This window comes from Sus scrofa, chromosome 15 (assembly GCF_000003025.6).
Source record: "Sus scrofa isolate TJ Tabasco breed Duroc chromosome 15, Sscrofa11.1, whole genome shotgun sequence".
In the NCBI taxonomy this organism is placed as follows: Eukaryota; Metazoa; Chordata; class Mammalia; order Artiodactyla; family Suidae; genus Sus; species Sus scrofa.
In genome coordinates, this window is record NC_010457.5 from 127,137,868 (window position 1) to 127,154,096 (window position 16,229).

At 39.7% G+C, this 16,229-nt stretch overlaps 1 protein-coding gene across 9 annotated transcripts in view; it reads left to right on the forward strand.

Annotated features, from left to right (window-relative positions):
- NYAP2 (neuronal tyrosine-phosphorylated phosphoinositide-3-kinase adaptor 2) overlaps window positions 1–16,229 on the forward strand; it is a 262,456-nt gene that overhangs the window by 105,225 nt on the left and 141,002 nt on the right. For all 9 annotated transcript variants that reach the window (XM_013984554.2, XM_021076251.1, XM_021076255.1 and 6 more), the window contains one exon: window positions 4,052–4,353. In XM_013984554.2, the coding sequence (XP_013840008.2) occupies window positions 4,052–4,353 (302 nt within the window). The remainder of the gene's footprint in view (window positions 1–4,051; window positions 4,354–16,229) is intronic.

Sequence of the window (16,229 nt, forward strand, 5' to 3'; positions counted from 1 at the left end):
CTATAGTGGCTTTGGTTCCTACTTCCACAACCATGATTTAAGTGCTTAGTCTGAAGACAGAGAATGCCCTATTTTCACAGGCATTTCTTATGTCTGGGGTCTCACTTTCATTATTAGGCTGTTTTTCTTGCTTCTTTGGTTTCTGAATATTATAGGTTTTATGATTGTTTTCCAAGTATGTCAGTTCATGTCCGCCAGAAAGCAGACACCAAGCTAGAGAGAATTTAATGGGGGAGAGTTTATTGAGGAAGATGCCTGGGACAAAGGAGCAGGAATAGGCAGGAAAAGCCTCAGGCCACAGTGCAGCACCATACTTGGGAAAGCAGAGGGGGAAGGAAAAATAATTGGCTAGGAAGAGCCTCAGACTAAAATGTAACTGTGAGAAAGTCTCAGCCATCCCAATAGGGGAACTCAGACATAAAGTCTCTTACACTGGGCAGGAATAGCCAGGACTAATATCTCATCCTGCTCAGCTATTGGTTGGGAGCTTTCCTGAAGCAGAGTGGCCTTGACCTAAATGCTGCACCAGATTTGAAAACTCTGTGGCTGGTAGCCGTCCACTAACTGCTGTCCATAGAGAAGTTTCTCTCTTGAGGCAGATCTGAGTCACATACCTTCATGGCTGCCACAATCTACCCTTTATGCTCAGCAGATGATCTTGAGCAGGTTTGGGGACTATCTTTTTCATGGCTCCCTTTGGATGTTTCCTAAGGGGAAACTTACAAGGGAACAGTTGGCATCATTAACTGTAGCTCCCATCACTGTAACTCATGTGGAGGCTGGAATTGATACTCATTCTCTCCTCCTCCAACACCTAGTCTAAATTCACCTCCCTCTCACCCTCCGCTAACACCTCTGCTGGTCTCAATAGTTTACTTGATGGTAAGACTAATCACTCTTTCATGAGAGACTGTAACATCTGGTAAACAAAACCTTCTTGGGCCAGGTTGCTGCACGTGAACTTTCAAAGTCACAATAGGGCAAGTGAGGGGTCTCACACCTTTTCCTCTCTGTCCCATTTTGTAATAGCAGTTCCATTTCCTCCTACTGGTCAGAGTTGATGATCTCATCTGCAATGGGGAGACCTGCCTTCTTGCCTGCTGGCCACCATACAAAGGGAGTTCAAATTACTTAGGAGGCAGCTATAGCTTGTTGTTCAATGGGACTCTTTCCGTGTCTTCTAGAAAGAGTGTGCCTTCTTTAGGCACCAGGACTTGTAACTTGGTAGAGACCAGAATTATGGGGGAAAGAATCCCCAAATCCCCAAAGTGTCACTGGTTGTCAGCTACCTTCATTCTTAATGTCAAGTTCCCTCTTGAAGGGACATCTCAGAGGCATATACCACCAGTGCTATACCAGTATTTGGTCCCCTACCTTGAAGAGGATTATGCGTCTCCACATATTGTCCATTAACTTGTAGTGCTTTCTTGTTGGAGGAGAATCTATCCTCACTCCATTGACATCAAGCGTGGCCACAAGACTGGTTTTAGTCAATGGAATATGAGTTCAAGATGATATGACACATCTGGGCAGAAGCTTTAAGATACACTCTGTAGTTCAGTGACTTTTTTTCTCTCTCTGTCATGAGAACATATCCCAGTAGGTGCTAGATCCTAGAATGAAAAAGACAGGTGGAACACTGACAGCTGATGCACAGCCAGTCCAGTGAATACAACCAAGAAATAAATCTTTGTTCTTCAGAATATTCAGAACTGGGAATTATTTGTTACTTCAGGATAACCTAACAAGATCTAATACATTGTACATTTTCTTATTTTTGATATTTTGCCTAGTCCCTGGCAAGTCTCCTTTGTCCCACTTTCTGATAACGGCTATTTCTAACTAGAAGATATCTGCTCATTAATGTCTCTAACTATTGTTCTTAATGGGGTTTTTTTTGGGGGGGGTCTCTGGATTGACTCTATCAGAACTATCTGGATATAGTTTTTTGGTTTTTTTGTTTGTTTGTTTGTTTTTTGCTTTTTAGGGCCATGCCTATGGCATATGGATGGTCCCAGGCTAGTAGTCAAATCAGAGCTGCAGCTGCTGGCCTACTCCACAGCTGTAGCAACACAAGATCTGAGCAATATTTGCAACCTATGCAACAGCTTACGGCAACGCTGGGTCCTTAACCCACTGAGCAAGGCCAGGGATCAAACCTGCATCCTCATGGATACTAGTCAAATTTGTTTCCAATGAGCCACAACAAGAATTCCCTGCATATAGATTTTTTCAGAAAGAAACTCATGGCTATAGAGAATCTGATTCAAAAAATACGGTTTGATAGTTATCTTTAGTATGGGTTTAGGAATTTGCACATTTTAAAAACTCCACATGGTCCTATCATAAATTCAGGAGTTAGTTGTATGCTGTGTTCCACAATCTTCACTTTGCTTTAGACTGATTATCTTTAGTGGTCTTTTGAATCTGGATGTACCTTAACCTTTCTTGCTCACCCCTGGCCTTGGATAATGGCCTTTGTATTCAACTTATCTTCATACTGCATTCCAGCCTGGACAAATTAAATTTGTACATGAGACCTGCCATTATTTAAGGTATACAATGAATTTCTCTTTAGAAAAAGTGTGTGTGTGAGAGATAGAGAGAGAGTGTGTCTATGTGTTGTAAATATTACGAAAAAAAAGGATAGAGAGTTAGAGGAAACTGTTTTATGTCAAAAAAATGTAATTTTGAAATGTGGCAGCAGAGCTAATTATCTGTCTGGGAAAAGGTACAGGTCCTATGTAGGTCAAAAGTAACAGAGAAATCGCTGCTACAATTATTCCTAGTAACTCTCTTGTGAATGTCTGTGTGCATTAACACAGGCATAAATCCCCTCATGTGGATATGTTACTGGCAATGATTGTCTAAATAAATCCTCAAAGCACCTTTTGTTCAGTGATATGGCAGCAGAAATAAGGAAAAGACATGCAACATGATTGAGGCAAAGTTACAGGAAATCAAATATCTCATCTTTTATGTAAAATTCCCATTCCATTACACACCTCTCCCACCTCCATTACCCCATTCTGCCTTAAATTCTTACTGATTTTTCACAAACCATTCTATTTGAATAAGCTTCTAGTTTATTTCTTGACTGATGCTCTTGAGGAAAGCACAGCCTATGAAACACATGAAAAATACCGCCCAGGTTAAGGATGCTGAGCCCTATGATATGAAAACCTCAACCATTTGCTTGATGTCATGCGTACTTCTAGGTATCACTGCTCTGGTTAGTGTACTGAGATTCTTTATTTGTTTGCATATTTAGTATTTGAATATGAACTCAAAGTATTTACAAAAAAAGGAAATAAATGTAAAAGATATTTTTGATTGCATAGCAAGTTATGATCAGAAACAAATCAGAATCAGCATCACATATTCTTGTTGAATCTTTTCTGGCTTTATTCACAATGGTCATATAATGGTCATAACTCCCTAATTGAGGGGAAAAAAAACCCTCATTTACTATTATTGTTCCTACTGGAATGTAAAATATATGACAGACATTATGTGATAGGAAAGATACAATAAAGTGCCAGCTAAAATTAAGTTAAAAAAAAAAAGGCCCAAGTAAACTTATGCTTGGAAAGGTAGACTCAATAGGCTTCCAAACTAGATGAAAGTAGGGGTGATTTTGATGAAATGATTATCTTGAGAAGAGTTTCAAGGGCTGCCCACTTGACCTCAGTCATGTGTCCATAGACAGCCTACCTCAGTGTCACAGAATTCTTGTTTACTTTTTAAGGCACTGACAAGATTCACCTCAAAGTAAAGAAAAGCAATTGAAGATGAAATGTGCTGTATAGGAGTTTGTTTGCTTTTTCTTTATCAAGTATCTGCATACCAGGATATCATAATTTCTGATTATAATCAAATTATATTTGCTGTACTGTCCCATTTAAGGCAAGAGTGTAGAATATGTCGTTGCCATTGAAAACGTTGCTTAACCAGGTTTGAAATGTGAACTGTCAATTATTATACATGCGTGTGGACCCACGACCTCGCACCTGCCCACTCACTTTGCATGGGTTTCTTCTTTCTTTTACAGCATAGGCGGAGAAGTAGGGCGAGGCCACGAAGGAAGTTACGTGGGCAAACACTTCCGCATGGGTTTCATGACGATGCCTGCTCCCCAGGACAGGCTGCCTCATCCTTGCTCCAGCGGCTTTTCTGTGAGGTCGCAGTCGCTGCACTCGGTCGGGGGCACAGACGATGACAGCAGCTGTGGCTCCCGGAGACAACCACCCCCCAAGCCCAAGCGGGACCCCAGCACCAAGCTCAGCACGTCATCGGAGACAGTCAACAGCACGCCAGCCAGCAAGGGTGGGAAAGGGCCGGAGCGGACCGAAGGTAAAACCTACCTGCCAGACCCACTTCACCTAGAAAGAAATGTCCTGGTTTGTGTACCACCTAGCATGTACTTTCCTCCCTGGGTCACATAACCCCTTCTCCACCCCTGAAGTCTTAGACAAGGAGAATCGAAGGGAGATGGGGATGGGTATTGATCAGGGTGTTGTCAGTTGGAACCCAGATAAATATATTTAATTTATATCTATCAAAAGAAAGGGAAGGAGGTATGTGAGTTTTCTAACACCCTTAAAATTTTGAATCGTTAGGAAATCATTTTGCCTAGAAATGCATCTGAAATGTGTATTTTCTCGCTTTTATTACTAATAGTTGTATACTTATATAAGTATTTGTGATTATTAGGGGAACTTTGTAATGCAGAAAAGTATAAAGAAGAGAAATTATAATCATCTTTAGAAATAATCTTTTTTTTTTTTTCTTTACATTTTGGTGTACTTTCTTCCAAGGAATAGGAATTTATGCATGCATATGTGTATGCTTATAGTATATACACATGCATATGCATATGTGTATGCTTGTAGTATATACACATGCATATGCATATATGTATGCTTGTAGTATATACACATGCATATGCATATATGTTATTAGATTATATATGTATGTATATAAAAGTTTCTACTTCAACCGCTATCTTCTATTTCTACCTATGTCTATATTTTTCCTTAGCCATGAAATGCATAAATCAAATATATCTTAGTTTCCTTGCCAGTATGTGTTTATAGATTAGGTCAGATTAATCCCAGACCTCACCAGCTCTTTAGCCTCGCTTGAATAAATAAGTTTCAGCTTTCCTGAGTTTTTTCCAACAGTCCCTTGGTGGAAGAGTAGTCCCAAGTGTGCTATGATCAGATTTCTGTGTATCAGCTGTCGAAAAAAGCTTCAAGGTGTGCAGTGCTGCTAGTGGCCAATTGAGCATATATGGCTCTACCAGGTCCTATAGTCTTTCTCTTACCCTGTTTGTCCCGGACATTCTCCCCAGCCGGCTTCCCTGGGTGCCCTGCATTTCAGGTTTCCCAGTAGTTTGTAGCTGAGGGTGGAAGCCAGGTGGTCCTTTCTTCAACCAGGCAGGATTCTTTGTCGCCTGGGCACCCCGGTCCCTCAAGAAAGCTCCCTCATCCTCCGGTCTAATCCATCCGTAGAAGCACAGGGCTCATCCATGAAATGGGTGGCCTCGAGGCATGTCCCCTCTCTTCCAATACTCTCATCTCTACTTTCTGCTGTATTGGTGTCCAAGTGACTGTATTTAGCCAGAAAACAAAAACTTTAAAGCATATCGAAGAAAACAAGTAAGTGCATGGAGATGGAGCGAATTCATGCACTTTGCGGGAAAAATGTCCACGTAGGCTCAATTTTTCCTACTTCATATATATGTGAAAAATACATCACGAATGTATGTATGTATGTGAGATCATATATGTGAATCATATGTGTGTGTGCATATTTCCAAATTGAAATACTAGTGCATAGAGGTTTGTGTTTTATATTTTCTTGTCTTTTCCATGGCATTTAGTCTGTTGGGAAACACCATTTTTAAGGAGGGGCATGTATGTTGTGGTACTTTATTTAATGACCTCTGTGATGAATACTTAGTTGGTTCCAGTTTGTTTTGCTCTAATGAGTAGCACTGTAATGATGGTGTGTGTGTGTGATTTGTGTTACTCTGTTGTTCCTTTGCTGCCTTAGAATAGGTTAGAAATCTGTTTTTTCTCATGATTCAAGGTCATCAATATATCTTTCAAACTTGTAATTTTTTCTAAATGTTTTAGAAACATTTTAGTTAATAAACTACATTGCTCTAGAGATTTGCCTTTTGTAAATTTTAAATACTATTCTTAATTTTCCTCTGATATTGATATATGGTGCCTTTCATTTCTATTTATAGTCTGTGATCTCCTTTCCAGAAGTCACTCCTTTCCTACGTTTACTGCCGGAAAACTATATAATCAATTAAATTAGATTGTTTTCAGAACCAGGTTACTTATTTAGAATAGTGGTCTCTGAATGATAAGGGCCTGAATATAGTCAAGAATAATTCAAGAATAAAGGGGAATAAAAGAATCACGTTCTGAAAAGCAGTATAACATACATGCCTCAGAATAGCACCTCCCTATTCCTGCCCCTGCCCCTGCCAGGGAAGTGAACCTGGGATATTCAGAGTGGACACATGTGGGAAAGCATGATTGTCCCACAAAAGAAACATTTGAGTAGTGACTCACTCGTCTTATGAATAGAACTGATTACTAGTCATTTGAGGCGTTTTAAGGTGACTAATTCCCGAGGTAGAAAAGCTCATAATTCTTTCCTGTCCCTTCACCGTCCAAAGACCTAAGGCCCTAAGTAGCTAGTTATCAAACAGAAGACAGCAGTCTGGTTATCTTTATTTCTTCTGAGGACAGAAGAGGAGACGGTGAGTAAATTACAGCAGCAGCCAAGACTTATCTCAGGCTTGGAAAACTACTTTATGGTCAGTGAGGCTTATCAAACACTAGGTTCAAGTTCAACATCTTTCCTCCAAAGGAGCGCAAAGGATGGGTTGAGGAGCTTTCAGCTGTAGTGCATCTTTGAGGATGGTCAGTGGACCAAATGGACTGTTACCATCTGGAGCAGAATTGATCGACCTCTGTAGAAGAATGATTCTCAATGCAAATTTCACCTTCTCTTCAAAACCCTTAATCAAAAGGCAATTGCAAAACCAAATATATTCAAATCTCTTCTACCAAGTTATGACTTCAATAACAGGAGAGAATCAGGGCTCAGTTCAGAGACAGGGAAAAAAAAATCCTGAGTCCAAATGCATTCATGCATATGTGTGTACTGAAAGCCAAAATTATATAAATATGTAGATTGTTCTTTTATGAATCCTCAGTCCCTTATAATTATGAGTTAACTGGAGTTCATTACGGAGCATATGTTTTCCTTACAATTTTTCTAGCCATCAAAATGATAACAAAGATGAAAAGTGACTTTTATAAATCTTAGTCTGTCTTTTCTTTTTACATTAAATGTCAGCAAAATCAAAATATTGATTCAGTGGCATTAGAATGATTTCCATGGTAACCAGCTTCTATTTAAGTAGGGGATTATGACTTCCCTGGGGATAAAAGTATAAAAGAACCGGACTTGTAGCAAGACAGCTTTTCAGTGTAGGGAAAAAATAGTTTAATGATGAATGCAAACAAAAAAAAAAATCACATACCAAGAAAAGTATAATTTAGTTTTTCAAAATTGTAATTCTGTCATCTTGAAAATGTACGTTTACTACTCTAGTTTTAGGATCTTTTATAATGACACCTTGAAAAACTTATATCCTAGAGAAGATAAACTGACAATAAATATATGGTAAATATTTTAATTGCCCTTTCTATTGCTTCGGTGTGATACCTGCTTAGTTTGAGGAAAGATTATATGAAATAAAGGGAGTTAACTAGAAAGGATGAGAGGCCTGACAAGCTATATCTTGTGTAGGCTGCAGAAAAAGCAGGAACTAGGCAAGCTCACTTCCTCCATTCCCATTGCTCAGGTAAACACGTATCTTATTTCTCAGTAACGTCGTCCCTGGAGATGCTCTCTGATGCGGGCAAAAGAGACTGCTTAGAATCCACAGGCAAACATTGACATTGGGCAAGTGATCTAATGAGCCTGTTTATTTACCTTGAAAATGATTATAAAGCGCTGAAAACTGATTGCATCCTGCCTCCGTCACAGCCTTATGACCACCCAGTGCACTGATGCCCACTGTGGTGCATGGGTACGAAGAAATTGCTACACTCATGTCGGTTAACACTGTTTTAAATGTGTACTTACTACCTATGTATGAATAGGCCCAGACAACATCAAATTTTGGGTTAGCATAGCACACGTATTAAAAGTAAATAGGATATGAAAGACTGTCTCCCGAGTTTATAAGCCTCAAGCTGGCCCAAGTAAAAGTTTCGATTTCTTTCAAAAAAATAAAAATAAAATAAAGTAAAATAAATAAATAAATAAGAGAGGAAAAGAAAGGACACGCACACACTTTACATGTTTGGCTTAAAAATTTTACAGAGTGGCCTAAATAAGCCGAGAAATATTCTCCAGCTGTAATAATCTTTTTAGTAATATTGTGACATTAATGCGTATAGTATAATGGGAAACATATGTTTATTAATCATCAAGTACTGTTATACTTTAGACTCCTTTAAGAGACATAAGGATTCTCTTGTGAAGTATATGAAGATATAACATTATGCTAGATTCACTTGTACAGCGTAATGATGCACTATTTCTACCTGTTTCACAATGATCACCACAGTGAGTCTAGGTAACATCCGTCACCAAACATAGTTACCCCTTTTTGGCCTATGATGAGCACGTTTAAGATTTCTTCTCTCAGCAGCTTTCAAATATGTGATACAGTATTATCAACTGCAGTCACTATGCTGTGTGTTACCTTCTCATGACTCATTTTTTCATAACTGTAAGTTTGGAACATTTGACCCCTTCACCATTTTGCCCAACCCCTGAAACTAAGACCAAATATTCTTTTTTTATTTTATTTTTTGTAATATATAAATACAATTATATTTTACAAAAAATAAATTTGTTGTAATTTATTGAGGGCCACACCTGTGGCATATGGAAGTTCCCAGGCTAGGGGTCGAATCGGAGCTGCAGCTGCAGGCCTACATCACAGCCACAGCAACGCCAGCATCCGAGCTACATCTGCAACCTATACCTCAGCTCACAGCAATCCAGGATCCTTAACCCACTGAGTGAGGTCAGGGATGGGACCCGCATCTTCATGGATATTAGTCAGGTTTGTCACCACTGCGTCACAACAGGAGGTCCCTGAAACCAAATATTCTTAACTTCCGTTGGTTTTAAACTCTTCTTTCAAGTCATGGCCAACACTCACTTTATGATATTATTTCACCATTGTCTCTTTATAAAGCAATGAATTGGTATGGTTCTCCTGCTTTCTGATTTTGCTTTCTAGAAGTATTTGGTAGAGTCATTACCTGTGAATCAAAAATTGGAATACCTCCAGGAACATTTGGAATCATAGGTGTGTTTAACACTTGAACAGAGTGCTTGAGCCAGAACTAAAGGAAGGCTAAGTTCTTCATAGGGTCACTGCCTTTAAAACAAAACCAAACACAGCTTCCTTTTTCGAGGTTAGCAAACAAAGTAGGTTACCGTCTTCAGCGCTGTTGCTTTTCATGCTGCCATTTACTCTGCCAATACTTTGAGTGCCGACCTTGTCATATTGGAGATCCAATGGTGATCGGAACAGAAGTGGTCCTTTCCCTCATGTTGCTTACAGCCAATTTTGTTGCTGACTCTCCAGCTCAGCCTGTTTCCCTCTCTCCATGTCATGAAGCAAGCACTGATTTACAGAAGTCTTTTCTAGAAACCAGAAGATCTGGCATGACAATCTTGTGAGCGTCCTCTGTGTAATTAGTTGTTTAACTCTGGAAGAAACAGTTTAACACATTTTAATAATGTGTTTTTTCCCACAAAGAATATTTGTTGCTCTTCCGTTGTTCAGTGCTAACAATTTAAACGTGCCCAAATCTGATCTTGTGCCAATGCAAAACTTCAAAAGTAACCTCCAGGGATTTTAGGAGAGAGAGGAGAAACAAGTCAAGTGTTCTTTTTTATCTTGGGGAATTTATAGGCTTCCCAGGTTGGAATTCCAGTTTGGGAACCTGAATCGGCAGCTGTCGGGGCCAGCTATAAAGTTGATTTTGTTTTCTCAGTGAGTTGCCCAGGTTTCTGACACTTATAAGATACTCATAACAATTTTTAAGACTTTTCTTTTTATGACTCAGCATGACATCAGAAAAACACGAACCTTAGAGGCAAACAGATGCTGGTTTCACATCAGTGTTGGGAATATTTGACACACTCTCTCACACAGCCTCATTTTCCTCACCTGTAAAATGAGAATAGCAATATTGACCTTAGGTGGCAGGCGGAATCAAATCCAAGATTTTTATCCAGGATTCCCCACCATCTGGTATTCTTACCCTGTATAGGCCCTGCAACTTGACATACTATTGGTGGCGTAAACATAGAAGGGGCCCATGGGGCAAGGATGTGGGTGGTCTCTGAGACCTCAGGGTCTCTGGCTAAAAGCCAGTAAAGAAACAGGGGCTTCAGTCCTATAATTACAAGGAACCAAATTCTGCCAACAATAAGAATGTGCTTAGAAGTAGATCTTCCTCCAAAACCTTCAGATAAGACCTAGCCTGGCTGCCACCTTTGGCGTTAGCTAATGGGACCCTAAGCACAGAACCTAGCTTCTGGATTCTGGCCATGTCCAGATTTCTGATCTATAGAACTGTGAGCTCATAGAGAGGTATTGATTTTTAAGTTGCTACATTTGCGATACCTTGTTCTATGGCAATGGAAAAGTAATCCATCTCACCAAGTTGTTGGGCAGAAAAAGTGAGGTGAAATCCATTAGCCAAGCACTGTGGCTTAGAGACTGGAGGACAGCTGATTCTCAGCAGCCTTGCTCTCCTTCCTCTCAGCCCTGGGCTGTATTCTCAGAGAGCAGAGGGTGGTTAAGATAGTGCCAGTGGCTTTCCACACTCCCAGGCCAGATCTCAAAACTAAGTGAGATGAGGGAGACTCAGAAAATACTAACATATTCGGCCTCTTGCGTATCTGCTTAGCTCTTTCTGAATGTGTTTGGATCTTTTCCTGAGAGGGTCTGTCCTTTCTGAGCAATGGCTTTTGTTCTTTCAAATGGCTCAGCATTGGCTTTTCTGTGGTGTTTTGAATGACTCAGTGAAATGACTGCAACGTGCCTACTTAGTGCCTTTTTTCACATAACAAGTGGCACTTGTACTTCACAGTGTGCTTTCTAGAAGTGTTCAAAGCCCCATTTAGCACCAAACCCATAAAAACACAAGGAAAGTGGAAAACAAGCTCTCGAACTCTCCATGGTTTTGGCACTGTGTAGTGTTCTAGGGTGCATTCTTGTTTGTTCTGTGGGATGAGACTTGGTGAATTGTCATCGAAGGCCCACACGCCTGGGTTTCACTTTCCAGGTTGACAGAATGAGAGGCTGCTGGGCTTCCCGGTGTAAAAGCCATCTGTCAAATCAGGCAGCTCAACCGAAACAGACTTGTCCATCTACAGTGTGTGATCTTTTTCTAAATGTACCCCGAGGCCCATGAATGAAACTGTTTGTAAGTCAAATCCTCTTTCTCTCAGTCCTTGCCATGGTAATTGCTTCTAGTCCAGAGAACTACCCTGCCTCTTTCTGGTCTCACCCAGCCTCACCCAGCATCCTTTCAGTAACCATCTGGATTTGGCCTTATTTGTCTCAGTGTCTTAGATTCATAAGAAGATTTTCAATCCACGTTGTTGGCACAGATGAATTCTCCCATGAGAGACCAAAAAGCCCAAAGTTTCTGAGTGTCTTTTGTGATCAGGGCATTGATTGTGAAGGTATTCTATTGCTGAACAAAAAGTTGACATACATTTGATTGCTTAAAACAATACGCCTTGATTATTTTATAGTCTCTGAGAGTCAGGAATCTTCTCAGGGTCTCCCAAGCCTGGAATCCAGGTGCCAGCTGGGGCTGGTGTCTTGTCTGAGACACAGGGTCCTTTCATGCTTATGTACGTGTCGGCAGAATTCATTCCCTTGTGGTTGTAGAACAAACACATGGTATCCTACTTCTTCAAGGACAGAAGGAGAGACTCTCTCTTTCCCTTTGATTCTCTCCCTCAGAGGAAGGCCTGGATCTCCTTTTAAAAAAACTAACTCAGGATAATCTCCCTTTTGGAGAAAGCAGAGTCCACTGATTAGGAATCTTAATTACAGTTGGACAGTCCTTTCACATTTTTCCATACACTGTAACTCAATCACAGGAGTAAGGTAACCATTATATTCACAGGCCTGCTTGCGCTCAAGATGAGGAAATCACATAGGTACAGAAGCCTCGTGGATCAGCCTAGAATTCTGACTGCTCGGTGTGTAGAGAAGAAAATATGAGTACATTGCTTTCCCGGAAACTATCTAACTCTCTGGTTAGAGACTTAAGAATTCATCTTGTAGAAAGTTAAAAAGCAGTGCAAGAGGTAAACTATAATTCAATAGACTAATATAAATATCACAAGACATGTAAATACTCGGTAAATAAATAAGGCAAAGTATAACTCCCTTCCCCATCTTTCTCTTTGTCTTTCCTCTTGTCGATATAATGCAAGTCACCCCTGTTGCAGAAGGCCTGAGTTATTATTTTTGAGTTGAAAGTGAGAAAAATCTCATTTCTTTTAGCTTTAGCCTTACCTGGAGGACATGAGAAAACATACTTCTCAGTCCAGCAGCTCCCAGACCAAGGGAATTCTGAAACATAAAGATCCAAGTAAATGATTATCAACGAAATGGTACAAACATGAAAAATTGTAGTATGCATAAAGGTCAGTTGACTTGATCTTCATTGCTGATTTTCCTAGCTAGTGATCCCTCTTGTTGACCCAGTGAGCTGGCTTGGCCCAGCACAGTCACTTTCTGCTAAAACACCAGATGGATGTGGGCTAGATAATGCATAGCATCTTTGATACTGCAAAGGTGATCCCCAGAGCTTTGGCCTATTGATTTCTCCAGAACCCCAGTAGTATAGGGATTAGTGGTGGTAATTTATACCTAAATACCTTCCTATCCTCTGTCTATCTCTTGAGGTACATTTTGATTACAAGTGAAGATGAGACTACATGTTCCCAAATTATGCAACTTCTGAATTGCAATAATTTCATCAATTTCCAATTATGGGTAAATAGGCATCAGAAAGCATATCCTCAAATAAAGCCATTTTTGGAGGAAGGCTTTCATTTTAAGCCTTCAAAATCATATATTCTTTTGAAAACTAAGAAGCCAGAAAGTTCTTTACTTCTCACTGAATAAAGCCCTCCTATAGAAGCATTGTTTGACATTCTAAAGCATTCTTACCCTCAGCAGGAAATTTAGCCTGGATAATGATTTCAGGAAGATGTCAGCTCCTTTGAAAAATCACATCTCCCAATAATGAAGAGGAAAAATGTGGGTTTTTTTTTTTTTTTTTTTTTTTTTTTTTTTGAGATCAAAATCCAGGTAACTAAAACAAAACAAAACAGGTTCAAATGAAATAAAGCAACAAAATGTATATGTGAGTTCTGTTAAAGTACAAAAGGGACTGGGAGAAATAAACATTACTCTAACAATCTTGTTTTCCCTATAACCCAGATCCCTAAAATCATATGCTAATTTTTTTTTTTTTAATAAAGAAAAGCATATTCATTTTTAAAAAGCAAAGAAAGTACTAAATATCACCTTCATTGCAATTTTCCCTTTGGTCTCTGAAGATTTTGTAAGGAAAATGAAGAAAAGAAGTTGATAGCCTACCTTCCTTAAATGATCGTGACCTTTTACTTCTCTTCTCTGCAAAGCCCTCACTTCTCTCTCCTCTGTGGCTCTCGACTTCATTCTGGCCCCTGAGAACATCATCCTTAGGAGGCTATTCAGTGCCTCCTTGCCTTTGCATAAGCACATTCCCTGGGAGGTAAGACACCCCCTTCCCAATCTTTTCAACCACAGTCAGTGTCTTTCTGAGAGTCTTGCTGATAGAAACATTTTCTCCCATTTAATTTCATAAAGCTTTGATATTTTACCAAACAGTTAAAATGCAATTTTTATTTTAGGAAAGGGGCATCATCTCCTTTGTACCTACATGCTCAACCTCACAGATTTGATTATAATGGGGAAGAGTCTTTGCAATGCATGAACTTCCCCCAGGGCATGGTGCAAATGGGATTAGCTCATTTCAGAGGAATCTAACCAGGGCTACTAATCTTACCTACTTCTGACCCAGTGGCCTCTTCCAGCCACCATCAAGCCACCAACCTCCTCAAGCAGATTTCTAAGAGGCTTTCTGCACGTCCTTGCTGCATGGCCTCAACTCTCATTTGCTCCTCATGTGTCCTTGCTGCTGACTCCATCTTCACTCCAATCTTGGTTCCCATCTTGGTGCTTCCTTCTGTGCCTGCCCTTTACTGTTTCTCTTCAGCCTTTTAGATCATTCCCCTATTTCCTAAATCTTCTATTCCTTTGTTTTTCATGCATGGCTCTCTACTGGCTTTCTTCCTATCTTCTTGAAATCCTCATTAAGGGTTTCTCTTCTTGTGCCTGATTCTTAAATGATAATGTCTTCAGACTCTGTCCTTGGCTCTCATCTTCTACTCTGTATTTGTTGAATAAGTAAATGATGAATTTACACACTCTTCAATTGTCTGACTGCAACTCTGGACACACATCTATCTGTGGATTTTATAGTTTTCAATCTCACCATATCCACATTGACCCAGTGGTTTCCTCTGTATTTCCTATCTTGATATTCAGTGTATAAAAGTGAGAGCCTTTTCTGATTTCACATTACTCCTGACACCTACCTAATTGATTGTTAAGTATAGCTCATTCTGTGCCTCATACCTCTCCTGTCTGACTGTTCCATCATTTGCACCCTTACTTTCCTATCTCAGACCATTATCATTTCTCACCTAGACAACTGTTAGGGTACCTCACTGGTCTCCTTTTCTTGCGGTGTCACATGCAACCTTCTCACGTGCATCCTTTTTACTACTTCCAGAAAGGATTTTCTCACATGTATGCTTGATCATCACTATTTAGCTCATGATTTCATCAGATCATGTCCTGATGAAAGCACAATACTTTGGCATAATCGTCTTCATCTGACACCTGCTGGCCCACAGAACCACATCTCTCACCATCCATGCCTCTCGTGGCATTCCCAAACTATATAATTGTCTCTGAACAAATCAAGCTTGTCCTTGTCTCTGTGTCCTTGCATGTGAAGTCCCCTCTTTCAGGAACATCTCCTCCAAATTAGTTGCTATGGCAAATTGCTGTTCATATATCAAGACTGCTGTGCAACCACTCCCTTCTCTGTAATGATGTATCTAAGTCCATCTTTTCTTCGTGTACTTTGTGTGTAACTCCATTATATCTGTTGTATGTTATTCTAAATATTTGCCTCCTTTTTGTATCCTAATGAGTCTAAGCATGCCTTAGGAATGCAAACCTTTTCTTTTTGTCTTTGTACCTTCAATGCCTACCACAGAGTAGGGCTTATGTTAATAGGTAACATTGAAGGGGCATATTTTGAATAACTTGCTATTTTGTAAATGGTTCTTCCAGAAGACTAATTGCTATGGAGAGTTAATGCACTTTCAAGCATCTTTAACGCAGAAAGAGTTGAGGCTCTCGGAGAGCTTAGAGGAAAAGCTGGGTGATTCATGATCCTTAGGGAACAAGTGGGTCTGCCAGTCCATCTGCACTTCAGTCCTAGCTTTGTTTACGATACAGTAACCACTCTGAATGATTTAAAAGATGAGATGGTTCTGCTTGCTCTTGGGTTTGTAAAACCTTATAATATACTTCCTCATTGTTTTACATTTCTGACTCTTGGTAGGTACACAAATCAGTTACGGGTGATGTCAAAGAATACTGTTGACAGGCTGTAATGTGTTGTTGGCATCATGTAACTTTCAGTTTAGCCTCATGTTATAAATCAGAATGTTCTGCTTGTGCCCTTCGGATGAAGTGGTTTTGTTGTTGTTGTTGTTGTTGTTGTTTTTAAAGGCCTTCTCAATTAAGACACAGACGAGAGCCAAGATTTCTTTCCCTTAACTAATTTTTTGGAAATTAGTTTTAATTTTTCCTACTTAAATATGTCAGAGTTTTCCTTAGTCATAATGACAGGTATGTTTTTCCATATTAATTCTTTTTTCCATTCTATAGTCCTTTAGCTTCTGCACAGTTCTTCACTCTCTTGAAGAAGAAGAGTGTGTGAAGCCATTTCTAA